The sequence below is a fragment of the Erythrolamprus reginae genome, chromosome Z (genome assembly GCF_031021105.1).
Source record: "Erythrolamprus reginae isolate rEryReg1 chromosome Z, rEryReg1.hap1, whole genome shotgun sequence".
NCBI lineage: Eukaryota > Metazoa > Chordata > Lepidosauria > Squamata > Dipsadidae > Erythrolamprus > Erythrolamprus reginae.
Genome location: NC_091963.1, coordinates 119181820 through 119201675, shown reverse-complemented (window position 1 = coordinate 119201675; position 19856 = coordinate 119181820). Strand labels below are relative to the sequence as shown.

Genomic DNA, 19856 nt, shown 5'->3' with positions numbered 1-19856 from the left:
TGGCGATGCTGTTAACAGTGAGCTCTGGCGCTTAGGTCTTTTGAAATGAGTATTTTTAGGCCCTTGACAGTGAGGGTTGCCTGCGAGGTCGTATCCACCCAGCTTGTATTTGGTGTTCTGATTTTTAAACTTTACAGAAGCCTAGGATTTAATAAAGAGGGGATTCAAATGTAGGTAAGAATTTAAGGTCAGTCAGAAGTAAGAACATTGCCCTGGGGGGGGGGGGGACTGGCAATCCAATTCCATGCAGATCTTTGGACTGTATCTCCTAAAGCCTGATGTTTGCCATGCTGTGTTGTGGTCTGCCAGCGACCTGCGCAGCTAGCATCAGATTGGACAGCGAGGAGGCTGGTGTTGTGGCCAGCGGCCTATTGGCAGCAGAATCAGACAGGGAAGGAACCTCAACCAGGCCTGGAATCTGGAGAAGGCTCAGTGCCATAGTCAGGGATTCAGCCAAGGCCTCCAGAACCTCCAGAGGCTGACATGAGCGAGAAAGAAGAATAGGTGGAGCCTGTTCTCAATGAGGGCATGCACAGAGCTGCCAAAAGGAAAGAATAGTTCCAGAGGAAAATGACTACTCAGGAGTAAGACTTGGGGATAATTGGACTCTTAAGCTATTTAAGAGAAGAACGCTGATGAGTAAATTGCAAGAAGCAACTTCATTTATTTACAGATCTTGTGTTTGCAACTCAAGCCTCCATTTTCTCTGTACTGAAGCAGTGGGTCCAGCAGTCACGTGGGTTGCTCGCTGTCCAATCTGCAGAGGACCAAGCCCAGTCTTTAAAAAGCCTGCTGGATCCGCCCTTTCCCCAGAATTCGCTCGGTCCTGCGATCCAGCAGGACATGTGGTGGCTCGCTCCTCTCCTAAACACCTTCCCTTTGTTCCTTCTGCATCAGATAAGTAAAATTTTCAATTGCCTTTTTAGTTTAAGCTTGCCTGGTTTTTGCGCCAGCCTTACTGGGCTCGGCGCCAAGGGAGAAGCTGCGGCGCGGCTATTGCTGCTTTCTCCAAAGCGCGCTGCTTGCGCTGCTGCTGGATAGTATTTTTCTTTAACAAATCTAATCGGCCAGGAGGTTTATTGGCAAGCTAAGGAATTGTAAAAAAGGGGCTTTTATCCTCCGGCGGAGTGGGACTGTTATTGTCCCCCAGACTTTAGCCTTCCCTCTGCTTTGCAAAAACGTCAGAGCAGTTTATTTTGGCGCAAAGGTCCTCAGCGCCCAGTAATTCCGGCACTTGTGGATCGCCCACGTGCATCCTGCCTGGCGCCATTAAGTCCGCCGCTTGGCCCTGGCGTAAGCTGTGAGATACTTAGGCCTTTTCTCCCTGGCTAGGCCTCCAAACCAGTGTGCCTGGTTTATTTGTTAAGGTTAGTGAGGCCTGCCCCTCTGTACTCACTGGCATGAACTGTGGTACCGGCCAGATTGACTTTGAGTTGCAGACGCTCCTGGACCTAGGAGCAGGGCCCCCTTCCTCTTGGGAATGTTGCCCTTTACAGCTTCTCCCATCTATTCTTGGCTCAAGTCTTGTACCTGTAATTTGTTCAGGCCATGACTTCGTTTCCCAAGAGAGGCACTTCTTCTAAAGGTCCCAGTTAGGCCTACTGGCGATGAAATTGAAAATATCCCCCAGGTCTCTTCCTTCTCTTCCTCCGGAGCCCCTTTAATGGCTAGATCCACCAGGGCTGAGAAGGGACCAAGCTCTACAAAGCATGCATGAGAAATCGGCTAAACGTTTAAAAGTACAGGCCCAAGTGCGCGTTAGCCCGGACCCTCCAGAGGCTTCTAAACTGCCTCCCTCTGGTGTCCCTGTGCTTTCTCTGGATGAGCCAAACCTAAACAGACCCCAACGTAATCTATGGGGCTTAGGTCCAGAGGAGCCAGATATTATGATGGAAGATCACTCCGAGCCAGACCCAACCCAGGCCTTCAGGGCATCTCCCTCTTTACTGGTTACCATTACTAACCTTCCTCCAGAGCTTCAATCTATGTATTCTGCCTTATCTCAAGCCATTGATGCCAAGCTCTCGGCTATCAATGTGCCTTCTCTCTCTTGTCCCCCTCCACGTGCCCCTAGGCCCGTGAGTTCTTTCTCATCCTACAGAATTCCAGTGCATGAAGACTCGGATTCCGCTCAGGATGAGAATGAGGATATGGATGTAGACAGGGATGACTCATTCCAATGCCTGTCAGAGGATGAGAAATCACAAATCAAGATCTCAACTCCTGCGGCAATATTTCCAGCCCAACTCTTCAAATCTCTTCTATTCAAGGCAAGAGTGACCACAGGCTTGGCTGGTCAAGATAAACAATCTGCTCCTTCCACAGATCCTCCTGAGAAAAATCTGCAATACTTCATGGAGAAACAGGAAGACAATGAGGTCATACCCATGCCCAAATTGTTCAAGGATGCTCTGCTCAAGCAGTGGGACCACCCGGCCTTTGGCTTCAATCCCACAACCAAGGACAAGAAGTTATATAAGCTTTCTCCATCTTATGAAGATCTTCTTGTCTGTCCCAAAGCTGATGAACCGGTAAAGACTCTATACTCTGCGGCTGTTATGCCTGGTGAAGCAGAGGAGGTGTTAAAAGACAAGCGCGCCACGCCCATCCATATTTTATGCTATTTGGATGACATATTAATTCACGATTCCTCTAAAGAGGACACCTGCTCAGACCTCAATATTGCCATGTCTATCCTACAGGATCATGGTTTTTCCATTAACTTCAAAAAAAGTCAACTCCATCCGTCTACTTCCATTCAACATCTGGGGGCCATCATAAATTCCGATCTCTCTCAGGTTTTTCTCTCTACTGAGAGAAAGATCAGTATTAAGGAGCTTATCTCCCAGATAAGATCTCAGAGAAGGACTACCATCATCATCCTGTCTTCCCTACTGGGAAAGATAGTGTCCTGCATTGGTATCATCCCTTGGGCCTGCCTTCACGCCAGGGATCTCCAATGGCTTCTGTTACTGTTCCAGAGATCGGGGAACAGCAACTTGGCACGCCTCATCGTCGTTCCGACCACAGTCTTAAGATCCCTTACGTGGTGGACCTCTCCCGCTCCGGACAAGGGATCCCCCTTCAGGTGTCCAGATCAATTTACCATTACCACTGATGCCAGCTTAACGGGCTGGGGAGCCCATGCTCAGGGCTTGATAGCCCAAGGCATGTGGTCAGCGGAGGAAGCTTCCAGACCTATCAATTGGCTGGAATTGAGAGCAGTGTCATTGGCCCTCAAACCACACATCATCAATCAACATGTCCTGATTCTCACGGACAATATAGCTAGAAAGAGTCATATTTGCAGACAAGGGGGCACCAGGTCCAAGATGAGAGAAGCCCTGAAACTGGGTCTCTGGGCAGAGAGACAACTACAGTCCTTATGGGCCGACCACATATCTGGAGTTCTCAATGTGCAGGTGGATTGGCTTTCCCGGTCGACTCTGGATCCAGGAGAGTGGAGCCTTCATCCGGCTCTCTTCCAGCAAACCTGCCTCAGATTCGGTCACCCATCGCTAGATCTATTTGCGACCGTGACCAACGCTCAACTCCCTCGATTCTATTCCAGGTTTCCATCCCCGGGAGCGGAGGCGACAAATGCACTCAGAATTCCTTGGCCTTGAAGGCTGCTTTACGCCTTCCCTCCAATTCCAATTCTCCCAGACATGATCCACAAGATCATCCTCAAGAAGACCCAGGTGATTCTGATAGCCCCTCACTGGCCACGCCGGCCCTGGTTCGTGGACCTACATCATCTGTCCATCCAGGACCCCTGGCGACTCCCCGTTTTGGAGGATATATTGCAACAGGGGGCCTCTCAACATCCAGATCTGGAGTGGTTCCACCTCACCACTTGGCTATTATCCAGCACGACCTAGATCTGCAAGGCTATGACCTGGACACTATAGAAATAATCCTGAAAGCCAGAAGACCTTCCACCAACAGGATTTACGACCACACCTGGTCCAGGTTTCACCAATGGTGCTCACAGGAGGATCTATCCCCCCTGTGCATTCCCATTCACAGGACCGTTGCCTTCCTCATGAAAGGGTTCCATCAAGACCTCTCATCCAGCACCATTCAACGTCATCTAGCTGCTTTATCTTCGGTCCTAGCAGGGCCTCGCAGACAACCACTCCGTTCTTTCCCAGAAATTCAAGAATTCCTAAGAGGTATTTTGAACCTCAGGCCTTCCAAGGTCCACAGATACCCGTCCTGGGACTTACCACGGGTTCTCCATTCCCTCATTCAGGCACCATACGAACCCCTAAGGTCAGCATCCTTCAGGTACCTATCTTACAAGGTGGCATTCCTGGTGGCGATAACATCTGCCCAACGCATCTCAGAATTGGCAGCCCTATCCATTCGGCAGGACCTATGCCAGTTCCATACGGACAAAGTAGTCCTGCGCCTGGACCCCACCTTTCTACCCAAGGTCAGTTCCATGTTCCACAGATCCCAGGACATTGTGTTGCCTTCCTTTTGTTTCAATCAGAACCATCATCTTGCGGTCAGATGGCACACCTTAGATCTCACCAGAACACTGAGAATCTATATCCAACGGACGAAACCCATTCAGAGGCCAGAAGCCCTATTCGTGGCCTACCATCCCAGATCCCTGGGATCCAAGGTATCCTCAACTGTAATAGGCCGTTGGCTCCAAGGGACTATCTCAAAGGCTTATGAGTCAGCTTCCCTCAGCATACCCAGAGGTATCACAGCACATTCCACAAGAAGTGCAGCCGCATCTGCCACATGGGCAACTCAAGCTCCATTGGAAGAAGTCTGCAAAGCAGCCACTTGGGCTTCTCCAAACTCTTTCATAAGGCATTACAAAATTGACTCTTATGCTTCAGCGGATGCTGCCATCAGCAGAGTCCTCCAATCCGTTATCTCTCACGATAGCGAACTAATCCCTCCCTAGGGACTCATCTATTGGGTATGTCCCACGTGACTGCTAGACCGGCTCTCTCAGTATGGAGAATAGGCGTTGATCGTTTACCTGAATGTCTCTTCTCATATGCTGAGCGAGTACACCAGTCACTTCCCTCCCTTTCTCTATTCTAACTGTGGTTATATCCTTTAACCTGTTTTTTTTTCCTATCATGAGAGTTGAGCATTATTTGAGCCACCACACTTGAGCCTAAGTCTACGGATTTGTGAATTCTGGGGAAGGGTTGGATCCAGCAGGCTTTTTAAAGACTGGGCTCAGTCCTCTGCAGATTGGACAGCGAGCAACCCACATGACTGCTGTACCCGCTCAGCGTCTGAGAAGAGGCGCTCAAGTAAGCAATCAACGCCTATTTTGTTCCTGTTTGAACTTGGCAAAGTTTCCTGCAAACTGTTCCTTGGCAGTTTGCCAAGAAGGAGCAAGATGTATATGTGTTGTCTGCTTTTAGTCAGACTTGTTTGATTTAGCTTGGACTTATGTGGACTGCTAATGACAATAATTAAGGGCTGTTGAAAAAAAAAGACTTGCTTTACTTTATTTGGATTTAGGAAGACTGCTCATCTAAACAATTATCAGCTGTTAACCGTAAAAAGAGATTTCTGAGATGTTGTTTGTGCTAGTTGATTTTATCAGGAAGCCTAGGTCAGAACATGCTGCTTAGGGTAGTTGATATCTCTAGAGAGCCATGAGGTTCCTTATCCCTGCCATCAGCAAAGAAGGCAGCATGTAGAATTAGGGCAGAGAAAGCAGCAAAGGGGGGAAGGAAGGAACCAAGAAGGAAAAAAGATGAGAGTAAAATGGGTCCTTCCTGTTATGCTTCATTGCTATTACAAGGACATAGTTCAGCTTCAAATGAGCAAATCTGTCAATTTTTGTTTTATTCAGCATCTCTTTTTTACTATATTAATTATGTCCGGCCTGTTTTCCCAGCAGTTTGTAAGTGCTGTTGTTTATTTCTCCTAATAAATATCTGATTTTAGTAGAATGTTTTTGCATATACTGGTAGGGGTTTTTTAATAGGCTTTTCCTAATACTGTATATGCTTTTTTCTATGCACATTGTTCCTTAAGCTGTGCCTTTTGCACATTTTTTTAAAAGTTGTAATTTGCATTCTCTGTGAGCTGGGGTTTATTTTTGGTTTGCTTGTACGTTTGGGAAAGATGAACTCAATCACTTTGCATAAACATTCAGACAGAATGGATTTTTCTACTGCCTCTAGTTAGGGATATACTTCTCGGTGACAGTTGTCACGTTTATGATTTGGAGGATGCATCTTAACAGAAAATGCCAAATCAGGTTTGATAAATTGATCCTTGGTACTTATGAGGACAATCAGAGCTGAATCCTCTACGGAAGGGGGGTGGATGGGATGAGAAGGACTTGTAGTTATAAATCAGTGGGAATTTCTCAATGCAAGCCTGGCTTTTATGGATGTTGGAAGTGGAAAATTAAAGAGCAGATTCTGCTCCATAGTGGGAAACTTCCTATGTAATCTGGAATTGCAGGCTAGGTTTGATAGGCACAGCTCCATTTATATCTATGATATAGCTTCTACCACAGAAAACAGCCTGGTTTATGTGACAGGTCTATTGTGGGGGCAGGGAAAAGCCTGAAATATTTTGCTATCTGGTATTTTGCTGATTACATGGAAAGTTTGTGAAATAGTAGGTCATTAGGGAAAAAGGGGGTTATATATAGCCCAGCCTATTCCCTATAATAATGCTCCGTTTCTGCTTGTGGAAATTGCATCATAAAAAAATTGATTCTGAATTGTGATTCGCATTCTTGCAAGTTCTGCCATGCCGTTCTCCTGCGGTTTTGGATCTTATGATACTTTGAGGTTGACAGCATCTGTCCTCACTAAGCACTTACAGACAATTCCCACAACCATAAAAACCTCATTCAGATGCCATTGGAAAAAAAATCCCTGCAAGTGCTCAATCAGGAAATCTCAACTCCTTGAAGTCAAAGGAATAGAAATTCCAGTACTGTAATCAGAAATGAGATGGGACAAAATGTTAACCGCAGAGGGGCTATAGGTGATGGTTCTTGATATGAATCTGGCTTGGCCTCTTTCAGTGTTCCCTCTAATTTTTTTTTGGGGGGGGGGGGCGGAAAAGTATAGTGTCTGAGAGGCAGTCCCTTCGGGACTGGGTGGCACAGAAATAATAAATAAACAAACAAACAAATAAAAAACCCACCCTGTTTCGCCTCAGAGAATTTCAAAATAAAATACTGTACTGTGTGTCTATAACAGTGAGCTCATAATAGGGCAACTCTATCAATATCAAAATGCCACTTAAATAGTTGAGCTAGTTTCAAACTAGATTTTGATTTTCTTTCTCTCTTCCTTACTCCCATTCTTTTTCTTTCTCTTTTCCTTCCTCTCTTTTTTCTATCTGTTTCTCTCTCTTCCTCTCTCTCTCCTTCCCTCTCACTCTTTCCCTCTCGGCTTCTGGGCAGGTTTGGAAAACTCTGAGTTGATGATGATTTTTAAGTGAGCGATTGCTCACTGCTCAGCTTAGAGGGAACTATGGCTATAGGTGATGGTTCTTGATATGAATCTGGCTTGGCCTCTTTCCCCTGTATGAACTGCACCGCTTTTCTCTACCCTTTGCCTGCATCTTTTCAGATCCCTACGTTAAAGCTTCCCTCATGTGTGAAGGAAGGCGCTTGAAGAAGCGTAAGACTTCCATCAAGAAAAACACCTTGAACCCCAGTTACAATGAGGCTCTGGTCTTTGACATTCCCCAGGACAGCATGGAGCATGTCAGCATTACCTTGGCAGTCATGGATTATGATTGGTAAGATATATCATATCCACCCAAATTCCGGTGAGTTAAAATGATGCTGCATGTTTTAAAGGGTTTCCCAGGGACTTTAGTGCTGGCTGGGCCTTTAGATGTCTTCCCTTCTTTGGAGAGGAATCATATCTGTCAGTGATGGCACAACACTTTGTTTGATTGTACTTTCAGTGAAAGAATTCTGTCTTTAAGACTGCAGAATTTGGGGCACAACATGTAAGATGGAGACAAAGAGTGCGATGTCTTGGGGAGAGATATTGGCAACTCTTGCCAGCTATAGATGCTGTTGCACAATTTCATAGGATGGCTTGAATTTATCCCCTCTCCTCCCCCCACCCATCCACCCACCCAATCATTAAAACCTTGTGACAACACACAAAATAACATGGAAATGTCAAGGCATTCGGGTTATTTGATTTGGTACAGCTTGTTAAATCAGATGCTGTGTTGCTAGTTCACAAGTTGGTGATGAGTAGTGCAAAAAAACCCAAAATTACCTCTGGAATTATATTGAAAACTACTAGAGAACCACAACAGCTTGGCAGGAGTTCATTTTACTTTTTCTAACAAAGATGGAGGGGGTGTAACTTAAGATTGCTCCATAAGCTCTAACAAATAGAGAGTTATGCACTGAGGACAATCCTGGATTATCATTTTTGCCCAATTTGGGCATCCTTCAATTATATGGCTTTAAATCCTGAACATGACCTCATTTCCATAATTATGCTGGCCCTGAAAATCAGGAAATTTATATTCTCACCTCTCGAAGGTGACAAGGAAATCAGCTATTGTCTGGCTGTTTTTATGAATAAATGTGGCATGGTCAGCTTTCCTTAAGTTGTGGGGTTTTTTTCAACAGTGGAAGTTTTTAAGAAGAGATTGGACAACCGTTTGTCTGAAATGGTATAGAGCAGTAAAGGGCATGCACATGCGATAGCATGCATGTTCAATGCCCTCCCTTCTGTACATGCATGTACAAACCCCCCATGCTGCTCTCCTGTGCTTGCATGCAGGGCTCACTGAAGCCTCTGGAGCCTGCAAATGGCAAAAAACAGACCCAACATGCCCACCAGCTGATTTGACCTTCTGGAGGGCAGCGGAGGTCGTTTTTGCCTTCCCCAGACTTCAGGAAAGTCTCCTGAAGCCTGAGGAGGATGGAAAAAATGGCATTATTATTATTATTATTATTATTATTATTATTATTATTATTATTATTAATTAGATTTGTATGCCGCCATACAAATGATCCAATAGCTCACAAGTGTGTTAGCACCTATCATGCCTTTCGCTGATACCAAAAAACTAATCAGACCTCATTAATGTTTGAATGGGAGATCTGCAGAAAATCTAGGGCCATAGGCTAGATTAGACATGTTGCAGAAATCAAGAATAAGCAGTGAAAGTTTTTTTGTTTGTGGCATCATAGACAATGAACTTAACGTAAAGGAGTTTTTAATTTTTTTATATACAATCAATCAATCAATCAATTGAATGGATGGATGGATGAATGAATGAATGAATGAATGAATGAAGCTGACATTTTCCTCCAGCTCAGTAAGAGGTTGCTTCTGAAATAAATCTCTTCATCCACAGCATTGGGCATAATGAAGTCATTGGCATGTGTCGAGTGGGCAATGATGCCGATGCACCCGGGAGAGATCATTGGGCTGAGATGCTGGCAAATCCACGTAAGCCCATTGAACATTGGCACCAGCTAGTAGAGGTGAGTGTGATATTGTGAGAATACCAGGTCTGATGTGTGTCCAACCCATTGCTTCACTGGAAACTAAAAACTAAACTTAAATGCCAGATCAGGAGGAAACGGGCAGTGAACTACACATTCTGCAACTTCTCTGTTAAGCACAAAGCTATTCTAACCTGTGCCTTGGGCACAGGATAGAGCAGTGTTTCTCAACGTTGACCAACTTGTGGAGTTCAACTCCCAGAATTCCCCAGTCATTCATTTTAAGTTGCTATAGATGAGAAGCACTGGGATGGAAAGACAAAGAGAAAAAATGGGTAGCCTATGAAATGGCAGGACAGAATGAAAAGCATGCTTTTCTCTGTTAAGTATAACACCATTCCACTCATATCTTGCTTAATTTCCCACCCACTATTGTCATTTAGCGCTTTCCTGGATTCCTTCCAAACGTATGTGGCCCTTGAAACAATAAAAGCTGCCCTTTGCTATAAATAAGAATGCAATAAATTGCTCAGTCTATTCCTTTTACGACCTGTCTTTCACTCAGCTTTTATGGTAATGATGCAGCTCTAGACTGTTGACTAAAATTGTTGTGCCTCTTATGTATTCTGGTATTGCAGCTGTACAGTACCGTTCCAAGAACTTAGTAGTGCATCCTGAATACAAAGCATGGATCCTGAAGAATGCTGGAAGACTCACTGACACAATGGAATAACATTCCAGAATAACTGAGAAACAACGGGCTAAAAGTTTGGGGAAACTGTCAGGGTTATATAATGTCATAAATTGGGACCTGGATCTTTTTTGAGGGAAGACATAGGTGGGAGGGATGGGGGCCAAGTTTGGACCATCTCTTCAAACCTGAGTCCGTAAGTCAGGATGCTCTGGCAGTGGCTGGAGAGTCTGAGAGCTTCACATTTGTCCCTCTATCTTTTTCTCTTTGCTGCCTCTGATTTTTCAGGAGAAGACGTTGAACAGCTATATCAACAAGAATCCTCCAGCTCGAGATAAACCTAGCATCATAGTAGAAAGCGTTCATTCAGACTAAAGCAACCACCAGCAGCCCTTTGCCACCAAGGACTGTAAGTGTCTTTAGGGAGATAGGAATGGGAAGAAAAATGACATATACCTTCTTAAATTTGGTAGACCTACCCTACTTCTCCATGTGTGCCCCAGTTACTATATTGCTCTTTTATAAAATTAATGCCAGATAATTCACAAAGTAGATGCTACATGGGGTTTCCAGGACATGACCTTATATTGGGGGCACCTCGCCAGTAAGTATTGGATCCCTTATTGTAAGCCGATAAGGCAGTGCAAAACAAGTACTAAATTACACACACACACACACACACTACTTTTAGACTGGCTACAACACCACTTTGCAGGTCTGGTTGTGCTTTCCCTCCTCCCTCTTTTATATTCATGTGAATTAGGGGAGTGTCTGCCTGAGACATTTTCATAATCACCATCCCCCCCACAGTCATTTGGATTCAAGTAATGTTTCCCTCTTTATTGCTTTGGTAATGAATCTTCTCTTTCCCCATCAGAGTCATGATGTGTATTCTCTACTTACAATCATCAACTTGAAACACAAAGAAGGGCCTCCAAAATTAATCAGTGTGCTTGAGTCCTACTAATGGGAGGAGATGTTCCTAAGATATTATGGGCCCAGCCTATTTATAGATAAGCACCGTAATTTGAATTGGATCTGGAAATGAACTCTCAGTTAGTGGTACTGTTGTTAAACATTGATGTCACCCAACCAATCAATTCAGCAAGCCTCATTTAATAGCTACCAGTAAATGGAGTTATTCAAACGTGGTTTTTTTTTAAAAAAAGCATAGACATGCAGTGGATTAATACATATGGGGGCTACTATTCACATGAGGTTGCCATTATTAGCCAAAAAAAGCAACACACCCCCTCCTGCTAAACTAGGTTGCAGTGAATATATAAAATGTTCCATTTCTGGCTCCCAAAAAAAATATTCCACAACTCTATGTGCTCTATAGAGCAGTGATTTTCAACCTTTTTTTGAGCCACGGCACATTTTTTACATTTACAAAATCCTGGGGCACACCACCAACCAAAATGACACTCTAACACAGTACATGTTATACATATAGTTTATAATATAGTATCACCCTCTGTGGGGACCTCTTATAAAAAGGTCAAATATCTATATACACCATCATGATAGACATAACCAGCTGAGGCTGAGGCTTCATCTAGTGGTGGCAACATTTACCTCCAGTCCTGACCAGGATTAGAAATCGGGACCATGGGGAGGAGTAGCAGCTTCAACTACTCACCACGGCCACACAATGACGTGCGCGGCAGCCCGAGCGGGGATCTTCCTGGGTGTAGATGAGAGGCGGCCTGCTATTGGTTCATTACTAGTGGTTGGGATGAATCCTAGAAGGTGATTGGTCAGTGAGCGTTCCCTGTGCCTCCACTCTTCCTGTCACTGATAGCTGGAAGGATTATGAGGGGAATGTTTATGTTCGGATGGAGGTGGCTGGCAGTGTGCCAGATAAATGGCTTCCATGGGCCGTATCCGGCACGCGGTACATAGTTTGGGGACCCATGTTTAATTTCCCCACGGCACACCTGACCATGTCTCACGGCACACTAATGTGCCGTGGCACACTGGTTGAAAAACACTGCTATAGAGTAACATGGCTGAGTTATTCTGAACCTTATCTCCAGATTATAGAAGTGGTGTAAATAACAAGAAATTCCCAGAGCCTAAACTCTCTGTTAGAGACCTTCTAAATTCTTGGGACAATTCCAGGATTAATCCCCCAACTCATTTTGGACCAAGTCAGTAATTTCTAGTCATATAAAAGTTGGTTTTGAAAGAAGTGATTGATGGCCTTCCTTCTTTTTTTCTTTCAGGGTTCCAGCAATGTGCTCTCAGAACTTTCTGGAGTGTTTCCTCAGATCCATCTGAGAGGAAGTGCCAATAGGAGATCATCTGAGGGAAGGACTGCAAGTTCCTGCTTCCCTCAATCCCCATCTTCCCCAGAAAGTTTGCTGCCTGATGCATTTTTCTTTTCAAAAGCCATAAGGGCAGCCATCAAAGAGCATTTCTATTGTGGGAGGGATATACTGTATCCGGAATTTTTTTAAAAAAAGACCCTTCCCCCCTAGCTTATCTAAATGGGGGTGGGATCTTTTTTGATATGCATGCTATTGGAGTCTTTGTTATGGAAAGAGTCAAAATGGTAAACTAGAAATTTGTTTTTCAAAATTGCTCATTGGACAGGAATTAAAGAGGTTCCCCTTCCCCGTGGAGCTATTTAGTAGAGTTCTTCAGACTGTTAAACTTAACAGTCTTTATTCAGGAGGCATAATAAGGGACAGGCATGGCAGGCCACCATTCTTCCTTCTACACCCTATCCTGTGTACGGGCTTCAAATCTTCTCACGGCTGTGACTTTAGAGCCAGGTGACTGTTAACCCTTCCTCTCTTTCTTGTTTTCTTTTCACAACAGATCTTTTGAAGGCATGAAGGAATGTCTTTGTGGGTGCCTGGTCTAATAGGGGTGGGGGCAGAATTTCTGCCATAGTACCAGAAAGCATGCAGCACCCATTACCTCAGTCTTCATGAACCTCCAGCCCAAGAATAGGAGGGAGGGAGAAGAAAATTGGCATTCTTTCCTCATCATCCAACCTTGATAGACAACTGTGTAAGTGACCCAGGACGACTCCCTGTGGACATCCCTGCCAATTTGCCCTGCTATGCCTTCTGCATCAAGGACCGCCATCTTGCTACAGATTAACATCAAGCTTGTGACATCAAAGTGGCTCCATAATGGACTAAATTAAGGCCTGCTTTCTAACCTGGAATTAGATTGGGGCTCAGCTTAACTCCAAATATCACAGCCAGTTCTGGACTCTTTCATACGTATGTGTAAATGTTTGGGGTGAGATAATAAGTGTGACTCCTTTCCTCATTACGTTTGCTGCTTCTGGCTTTTTGCATGGTCACCCTCCACTCGGTTTGAGTGTGTGAGTGCTTCCCAGATTTAAACTAGGACAGCCTCTTGGTCAGAGAATCAAGGCGTCCTTGGTCTCGCCACTCAAATCTCCACTGTGTTACTTCCTTATGTGCCCCCCACCCCATTTGTTTTTAAGTTTGGAATGTCTTTCTTTTTCTTCTCCCCCTATGGTGCATCCATTTGTCATTTTGTCTTGGTCTCTGAAGCTCAGTCCTGTTAATGGTTGTTTTTTTTTGTTCTAATTGTGTGAAATAAAGGGAGGGGGGAGGGATAAAACAGGAGAAATAGCCCCGCTTCCTAAACTTCTGTCACCCTTTTTTTTTTCTTTTTTTCTTTTGGAAAAGCCATATACTCTCCCAATTGCTTAGCTATAAATTTCTGGCATTAACGGGAGAGGGAGGGGGCCAGAAGGTGATCTCGCGTCACAATAGTTTGGAACTTGAAGTTGCTGCTAAAACCGTGACATCAATAAAACTGGAAGGAAAAAACAAGGAAAAAGTATCTCTGGAATTCAAGACTCTTTTGAACGAAGGTGGAATATAGCAGTGGAGATAAATGAAGGAATTGAACCTGTATTCAGCATTCTGTCAATATATTCTGATAAAGCACAGATGTTTACGCTCTTATTTCATCAGGAACAAGAGAAACTCTTTAGCTGGAGAGATTTGTATGACCTTCTTTCCAGAGTAGGGCAACTTTATGTACCTCAACCACACAATGCCAGAAAAAGTGAAGCAAACTCATACATTCTACTGCTCCCGGCAGCCAAGAATCAAGCTTTTTTTGTTATTATAGTTGTCTATCCCACCACTCCTCTTTCACATTAAAATAGCACATACAGGTCATCCTTGACTGATAACTGTAATTGAGCCCGCATCATTTCTGTTGCCAAGCAAGACACTTAAGTGAGTTTTGACCCATTTTATGATCTTTCTTGCCACAATAGAAACAGAAGTCTGACGGCAGAAAAAGACCTCCTGGTCCATCTAGTCTGCCCTTATACTATTTTCTGTATTTTATCTTAGGATGGATATATGTTTATCCCAGGCATGTTTAAATTCAGTTACTGTGGATTTATCTACCACGTCTGCTGGAAGTTTGTTCCAAGGATCTACTACTCTTTCAGTAAAATAATATTTTATCATGTTGCTTTTGATCTTTCCCCCAACTAACTTCTAACAATTGTTAAGTGAATCACTGCGGTTCTTAAGCTAGTGATTGTTAAGTGGATCTGGCTTGCCCATTGACTTTGTGTGTCAGAAGATTGCAAAAGGTGGACACATAAGCCTGGGATACTGCAACTGTCATAAATACGAACCAGTTGCCAAGCATTTGAATTTTTATCATATGATCATGGGGTTGCTGCCCTAGTCCTAAGTGTGAAAAACAGTCATAAGCCACTTTCTGTGCCATGGTAACTTTGAGCATTCACTAAATGAATTAAGTAAGTTGAGGACCACTTTTATTTGAGAGCAGAGCAAGGTCACATTCTTAAATCTTTTATGAAAGGTACACGAAGAAAGTGACTTCCCTGAAGATACCCAGTAAGCTCCTGAAGTGGACTAAAGATTGGGACCCATATTTCCATCTATCTTATCCCATAATTACCGTCAATTGGCATAACAAGGCAGAAAAGATGGGTTACCTAATATTTTATACTAGAGATTCTACTTGGGTTGTCCATATGGATTAGCACGGCTTTCCCATTCCCTCGCCTTGACAAATAGAGACCATCAAAAGTCTGCATGCCACTTTGCTTTGGAGTACTCTAGATTCATAGTGTATTTGTGTCTTATACAAGAATACAGGCTCAAGGGACAAAAACTTTAAACAAATGGTAGGTCAGTAACCGCAGGAATAAAAATATCTGTAGAGCCTCAGAGAATTTGGGACAGCTGACTCACTTCTAAATATTCCAGAACCACTTTTACTTGAATCCTGTGTCAAAAATTTCCTTTGATCCAATCAGCGAGAAGGATCCTAATTTATCTCCTTCCTGTCATGCTATGTTTCCATATCAGGAGGATGTTATAAAAATTATATTAAAGATGTTTGCTTGAGTACAGCATTTTCCCTGGAGATGTATGCCTATAAACAAGAGCACAAATATCAATATAGTAGAATGATGATTCAAGTCTACAGGCACTCTTCCTCCTCAGTACAATTCCAGGTCTAAACAAAACAACTTTAAGCAGAGCCAGGATGGGTATACCAACTGGGACTAGGTTCAAGAGCACCAAAGCCAGTGTTTCTTAAGGCTGCTTGAAGAGCATGTCCAGAATGTAACATTGAGAATAGTTTGGAAATGGTAACTTTTGCTTGATTTAAAAAAGTACCTGGGCCTCAAATGAACAAAAAAAGTGGTGTGTGGTTGTTACATAAGGGGTTATCTGGGCAGTGCTTCATTTGGGTCTTAGAATTGTTAGGTACAGGTCCCAATGCCAAACCAACCAAATGAGTAGAAATGGCTGTGCTAAAACTGGTTATTTTTTTAACTGCCATAGCATTAATACATTCACCCTTTAGCTGGTTCTACTTATGCTTCATTGGATTTCTTTCTCCTGATTTTCATTATTTTAGCCATTATTCAAAACTTCTTCAATAGGACAGCTCAGCATTCTAAAGCAAGTATTTGGATTTTAACCATATAGTCACAAGGACCACATTTTGCAATTTCTTTTTTCATTGCGAGTAGGAACTCTCGAGTTGATTTGAGTTTGTATGTGTTTGCTTTCTCGGCTGTTCATACTATTGTCAGGAGTCTTTCCAACACCCAACTTCAGAAAGGCCGATACGCTATCCTTACTGTTTTGTATTCCAAAATGCATCACCTATCTTGTTACAGTGGAGGCATCATAATCACACTGCCACTCTCAATATAATTATGCATTTAAATATGTTAAAGGGTTAAATAAGGTCCAGGAGGGAAGTGTTTTTAATAGGAAAGTGAACACAAGAACAAGGGGACACAATCTGAAGTTAGTTGGGGGAAAGATCAAAAGCAACATGAGAAAATATTATTTTACTGAAAGAGTAGTAGATCCTTGGAACAAACTTCCAGCAGACGTGGTAGACAAATCCACAGCAACTGAATTTAAACATGCCTGGGATAAACATATATCCATCCTAAGATAAAATACAGAAAATAGTATAAGGGCAGACTAGATGGACCATGTGGTCTTTTTCTGCCGTCAGACTTCTATGTTTCTATGCACCTAAATTTGACACTTTAGCTACAAATTCAACTGGGGAGAGAGCTACCTCCCTCTGCATTGTCATTTATTAAGTATGTTTATTTGTGGAAGAAAATATCCTATTTCTAATTGCTCTGCCAGGGAATAAGAGGTAAATAGTTTTTCATGCAGAACATGACACATTGCCAAAACAGGAATTATATATGGCTCATCATGCAATTGATCCACAGCCAGAGTTACAGAATCTTCTATCATTCCACATTGCCATGCTTGGCTGTGCTCCACTGAATTGACAATGGAAGCTAAGGCTAAAATTGAGGACCTTCTCTTCAATGAGAATAGATTGCTTAGCTGTAATGCTGATGACACCTTGGACATAGTTCAAAAGTTTTGAAAAAGTTTCAACAGGAAGCAAATTCTTTGTCCTATTCACATCTCAACCAAATGACGCCAGCGTTTCAAATCAAAACAGCACACTATACTATATGAATGGCCTATGGCTCTGCTTAGACTATACATAGCCACTTTGATTTGATGCTCCCCATATATTTCAAAGTACAAGGACTTTGAAATCCTAATTGGTCATTTCACAATTGTACAGAATCTCAACTCTTCCGACTGCCCCAAGCCAGTCCCAAGAACTCCAGAGGATGATGGTGTTGAGTTCAATCTTTTATGGTCAGACCAGAATAAAAAACCATTAAAATGAGACATAATAGTGTATTACAATTAATGGTAATATAATTGATGGGTGAACAAAGAGTCCCTGATTTTATGAACAGTAGAGCAGATTTTAGATAAGTTCAAAGAAATTGTATCTCATAGTACTGAAGGGAGATCAGAATTTCCTGAATATTTTGTCAGGAAAGGAGTTACGAGTGTGAATCCTTACACAGGATGTGAGCTGTGGTTTCCATGGAACTTTGTCCTGATCACCTGATGCTGATGAGCTAGGTCTTTCATTAGCTGGGTCGTTATCAGAGGTAAGAAAAGCTAAGGAAAATAAAGGAGTGTTGCAAAGAACATATTTATGAAAGAGCCAAGTCATGTTTATCTCATTGAAATAGAGCATGTCTTTACAAAAATCTCTTTAACCAAATGGTTCCTTTTTTCCAATGTAGACCCTAACCTATTTGAATCAAGACACTGTATTGCCTATCTATTTTCTCAGCCCATCAACACCACCAGAAACATCACTTCCTTCTTTAGATATCCATCATGCTCTTGCTTGAACTTTTAAACTCCATTTCACCAAGACCAACATTTATTCCAGGCCTTCCCAAAATAATTTTTCCTCTCAGCATTTCTGCAAATGGATATTGACAACAATTCAATTTTGATATGAATTGGTTGAATAGCCATCCTCTCTTCCACTCTATACTCAGTGCACAAAAGGAACAGTGACATCAGCAGTCTTTATCAGAGGCATTCCCCTGGTGTGTCCACACCAGAGCTGTGCTGGGCACACCTCTCCATTTTCATCTAGCACTATAAATTTAGTCTTTACTCCCAGAAAGATGCAAGCTTGAACTTCTTTTTAGGCAGGTTATTTATACTAAGGCATATCAACTGGTTAATTCTCTAACTGCAGCTGTTTTAAGTGACCACCTGCTGATTCAACTTATCTTCTAATCCTCCTTGGCCTCAGATGAGTCGCCTGGAGAAGGGTGTCATAGAAATCTAATAAATAAATAAATCCTTGGCAGTTGAAGCTGCTTGATAAGCTATGAACGGGAAAATCTGTAAATTCTGGAATATTTCAAATGTACTTATATAACTTATATGTGAATTTCAGGTTCTTGCATAGCATTTTGGATTTCCCCCTCCCCCCCTTTCTTTTCCTATTTTATCATTTTTCACTGTAGACAATCCAAGCAACAGGATAGAGTCTTATTTTATTCCCGTTATGCAATTAGGGAAGTATCTAACATGGAATCATTCTCACTGAAAGTCAGCAAGCAATGCACAGGTTGTTAACTGCAGAATAGAATAGAATTCTTTATTGGCCAAGTGTGATTGGACACACAAGGAATTTGTCTTAAGTGCATATGCTCTCAGTGTACATAAAAAAATATATACATTTGTCAAGAATCATGAGGTGCAACACTTTATAAATTTTTTAACTATGTAAACTGTGTTTGCACAGCCTGCAAGGCTTATAATTGACAGCCATGCGGGCACACATTTAAATTTTAGCATTTAAATCTCTCAGAAAATCCTCACGTAATTTACTGGGACATCCCAAGCCACAATTCTGAATCCATGCAATTCCCATCTTCTCCTAGTCCCAATTAAGAAGAAAGTGTTCTACTTTAATTTTACCATATCATCAAGCATATCTGAAGCTAGCATCATAATTACTAGCCTGATCTTCCTCCAGAAGCCAGAGCCTTACAACACATTCTAGAATTAACCTCTACATTCTGTTCCTTTGTGGTTTCTGTGGATACAACTATAAGTAACTACACTGAACCAGGTTGGGTCATAAGGACGAAGTGTTTCACTCGTGTTCTGTGAATACTGATCAGGATTACCATTGTGACAGATTTATAAAGCCAGATTCATACAGCCAGGTTGCATCAGGTAAGTAAAACCTACCTACCTAAAGGTTATCTTAAGTGCAAGAACTGCTGAGAACCAGGAACAGCATGATGCTTTCAGTATTCAAATTTAGCCCATCACCCAGGAGCTGTCCAACAAAATGTGGAAATTATTTGCCCCACTGTCTCAACATGCCCTTCCCTTGCAATTATTGGATAATGTTAAGGATGGCTAAATTTTCTTCTACTGAATTTAATTGCAAGAAATCCCTGTCCAATGTTATGGCTATCTTGGCTGTCATAGCCACTTCTTAAAAGCTTTTTCATAGATGTTTGCTACTCCTAGAAGGAACCAGAGCACGAAATGGTCCAATGAGATCTTTGTTATTATCGCCCATTCTTCTACAGATTTATCAAGGCCTGAGAAAGCGTGGGAGGGGAGGGGGGGGGTGGACCAAACGTCACTGACAAGGCAATCAACTACCTGTCCCAATGAAACGTATTTCTCAATCATGCTATCCCACCAAGCTCTGCCTTAAACTCTATGTTTACTGGGCTTTTGTGAAGTTGTTTTGTAACTTGGGGCAAGCAGTTAGGTACGTAGGCATCTGCATAGCTGGACTATAGATGTGCATGGAATCAAATTTCATAACTGC

General features: G+C 42.7%; 2 protein-coding genes across 2 annotated transcripts in view; both read left to right on the top strand.

Annotated features, from left to right (window-relative positions):
* Positions 1-14019, top strand: part of SYT3 (synaptotagmin 3) — a 74329-nt gene extending 60310 nt beyond the window's left edge. Inside the window, exons 8-11 of the mRNA XM_070729817.1 lie at positions 7587-7758; positions 9352-9481; positions 10422-10542; positions 12362-14019. Of these exons, the coding sequence (XP_070585918.1) occupies positions 7587-7758; positions 9352-9481; positions 10422-10508 (389 nt within the window). The 3' untranslated portion in view covers positions 10509-10542; positions 12362-14019. The remainder of the gene's footprint in view (positions 1-7586; positions 7759-9351; positions 9482-10421; positions 10543-12361) is intronic.
* The window catches only part of RUVBL2 (RuvB like AAA ATPase 2), a 615067-nt gene that overhangs the window by 283100 nt on the left and 312111 nt on the right, over positions 1-19856 (top strand). The window lies entirely within an intron of this gene.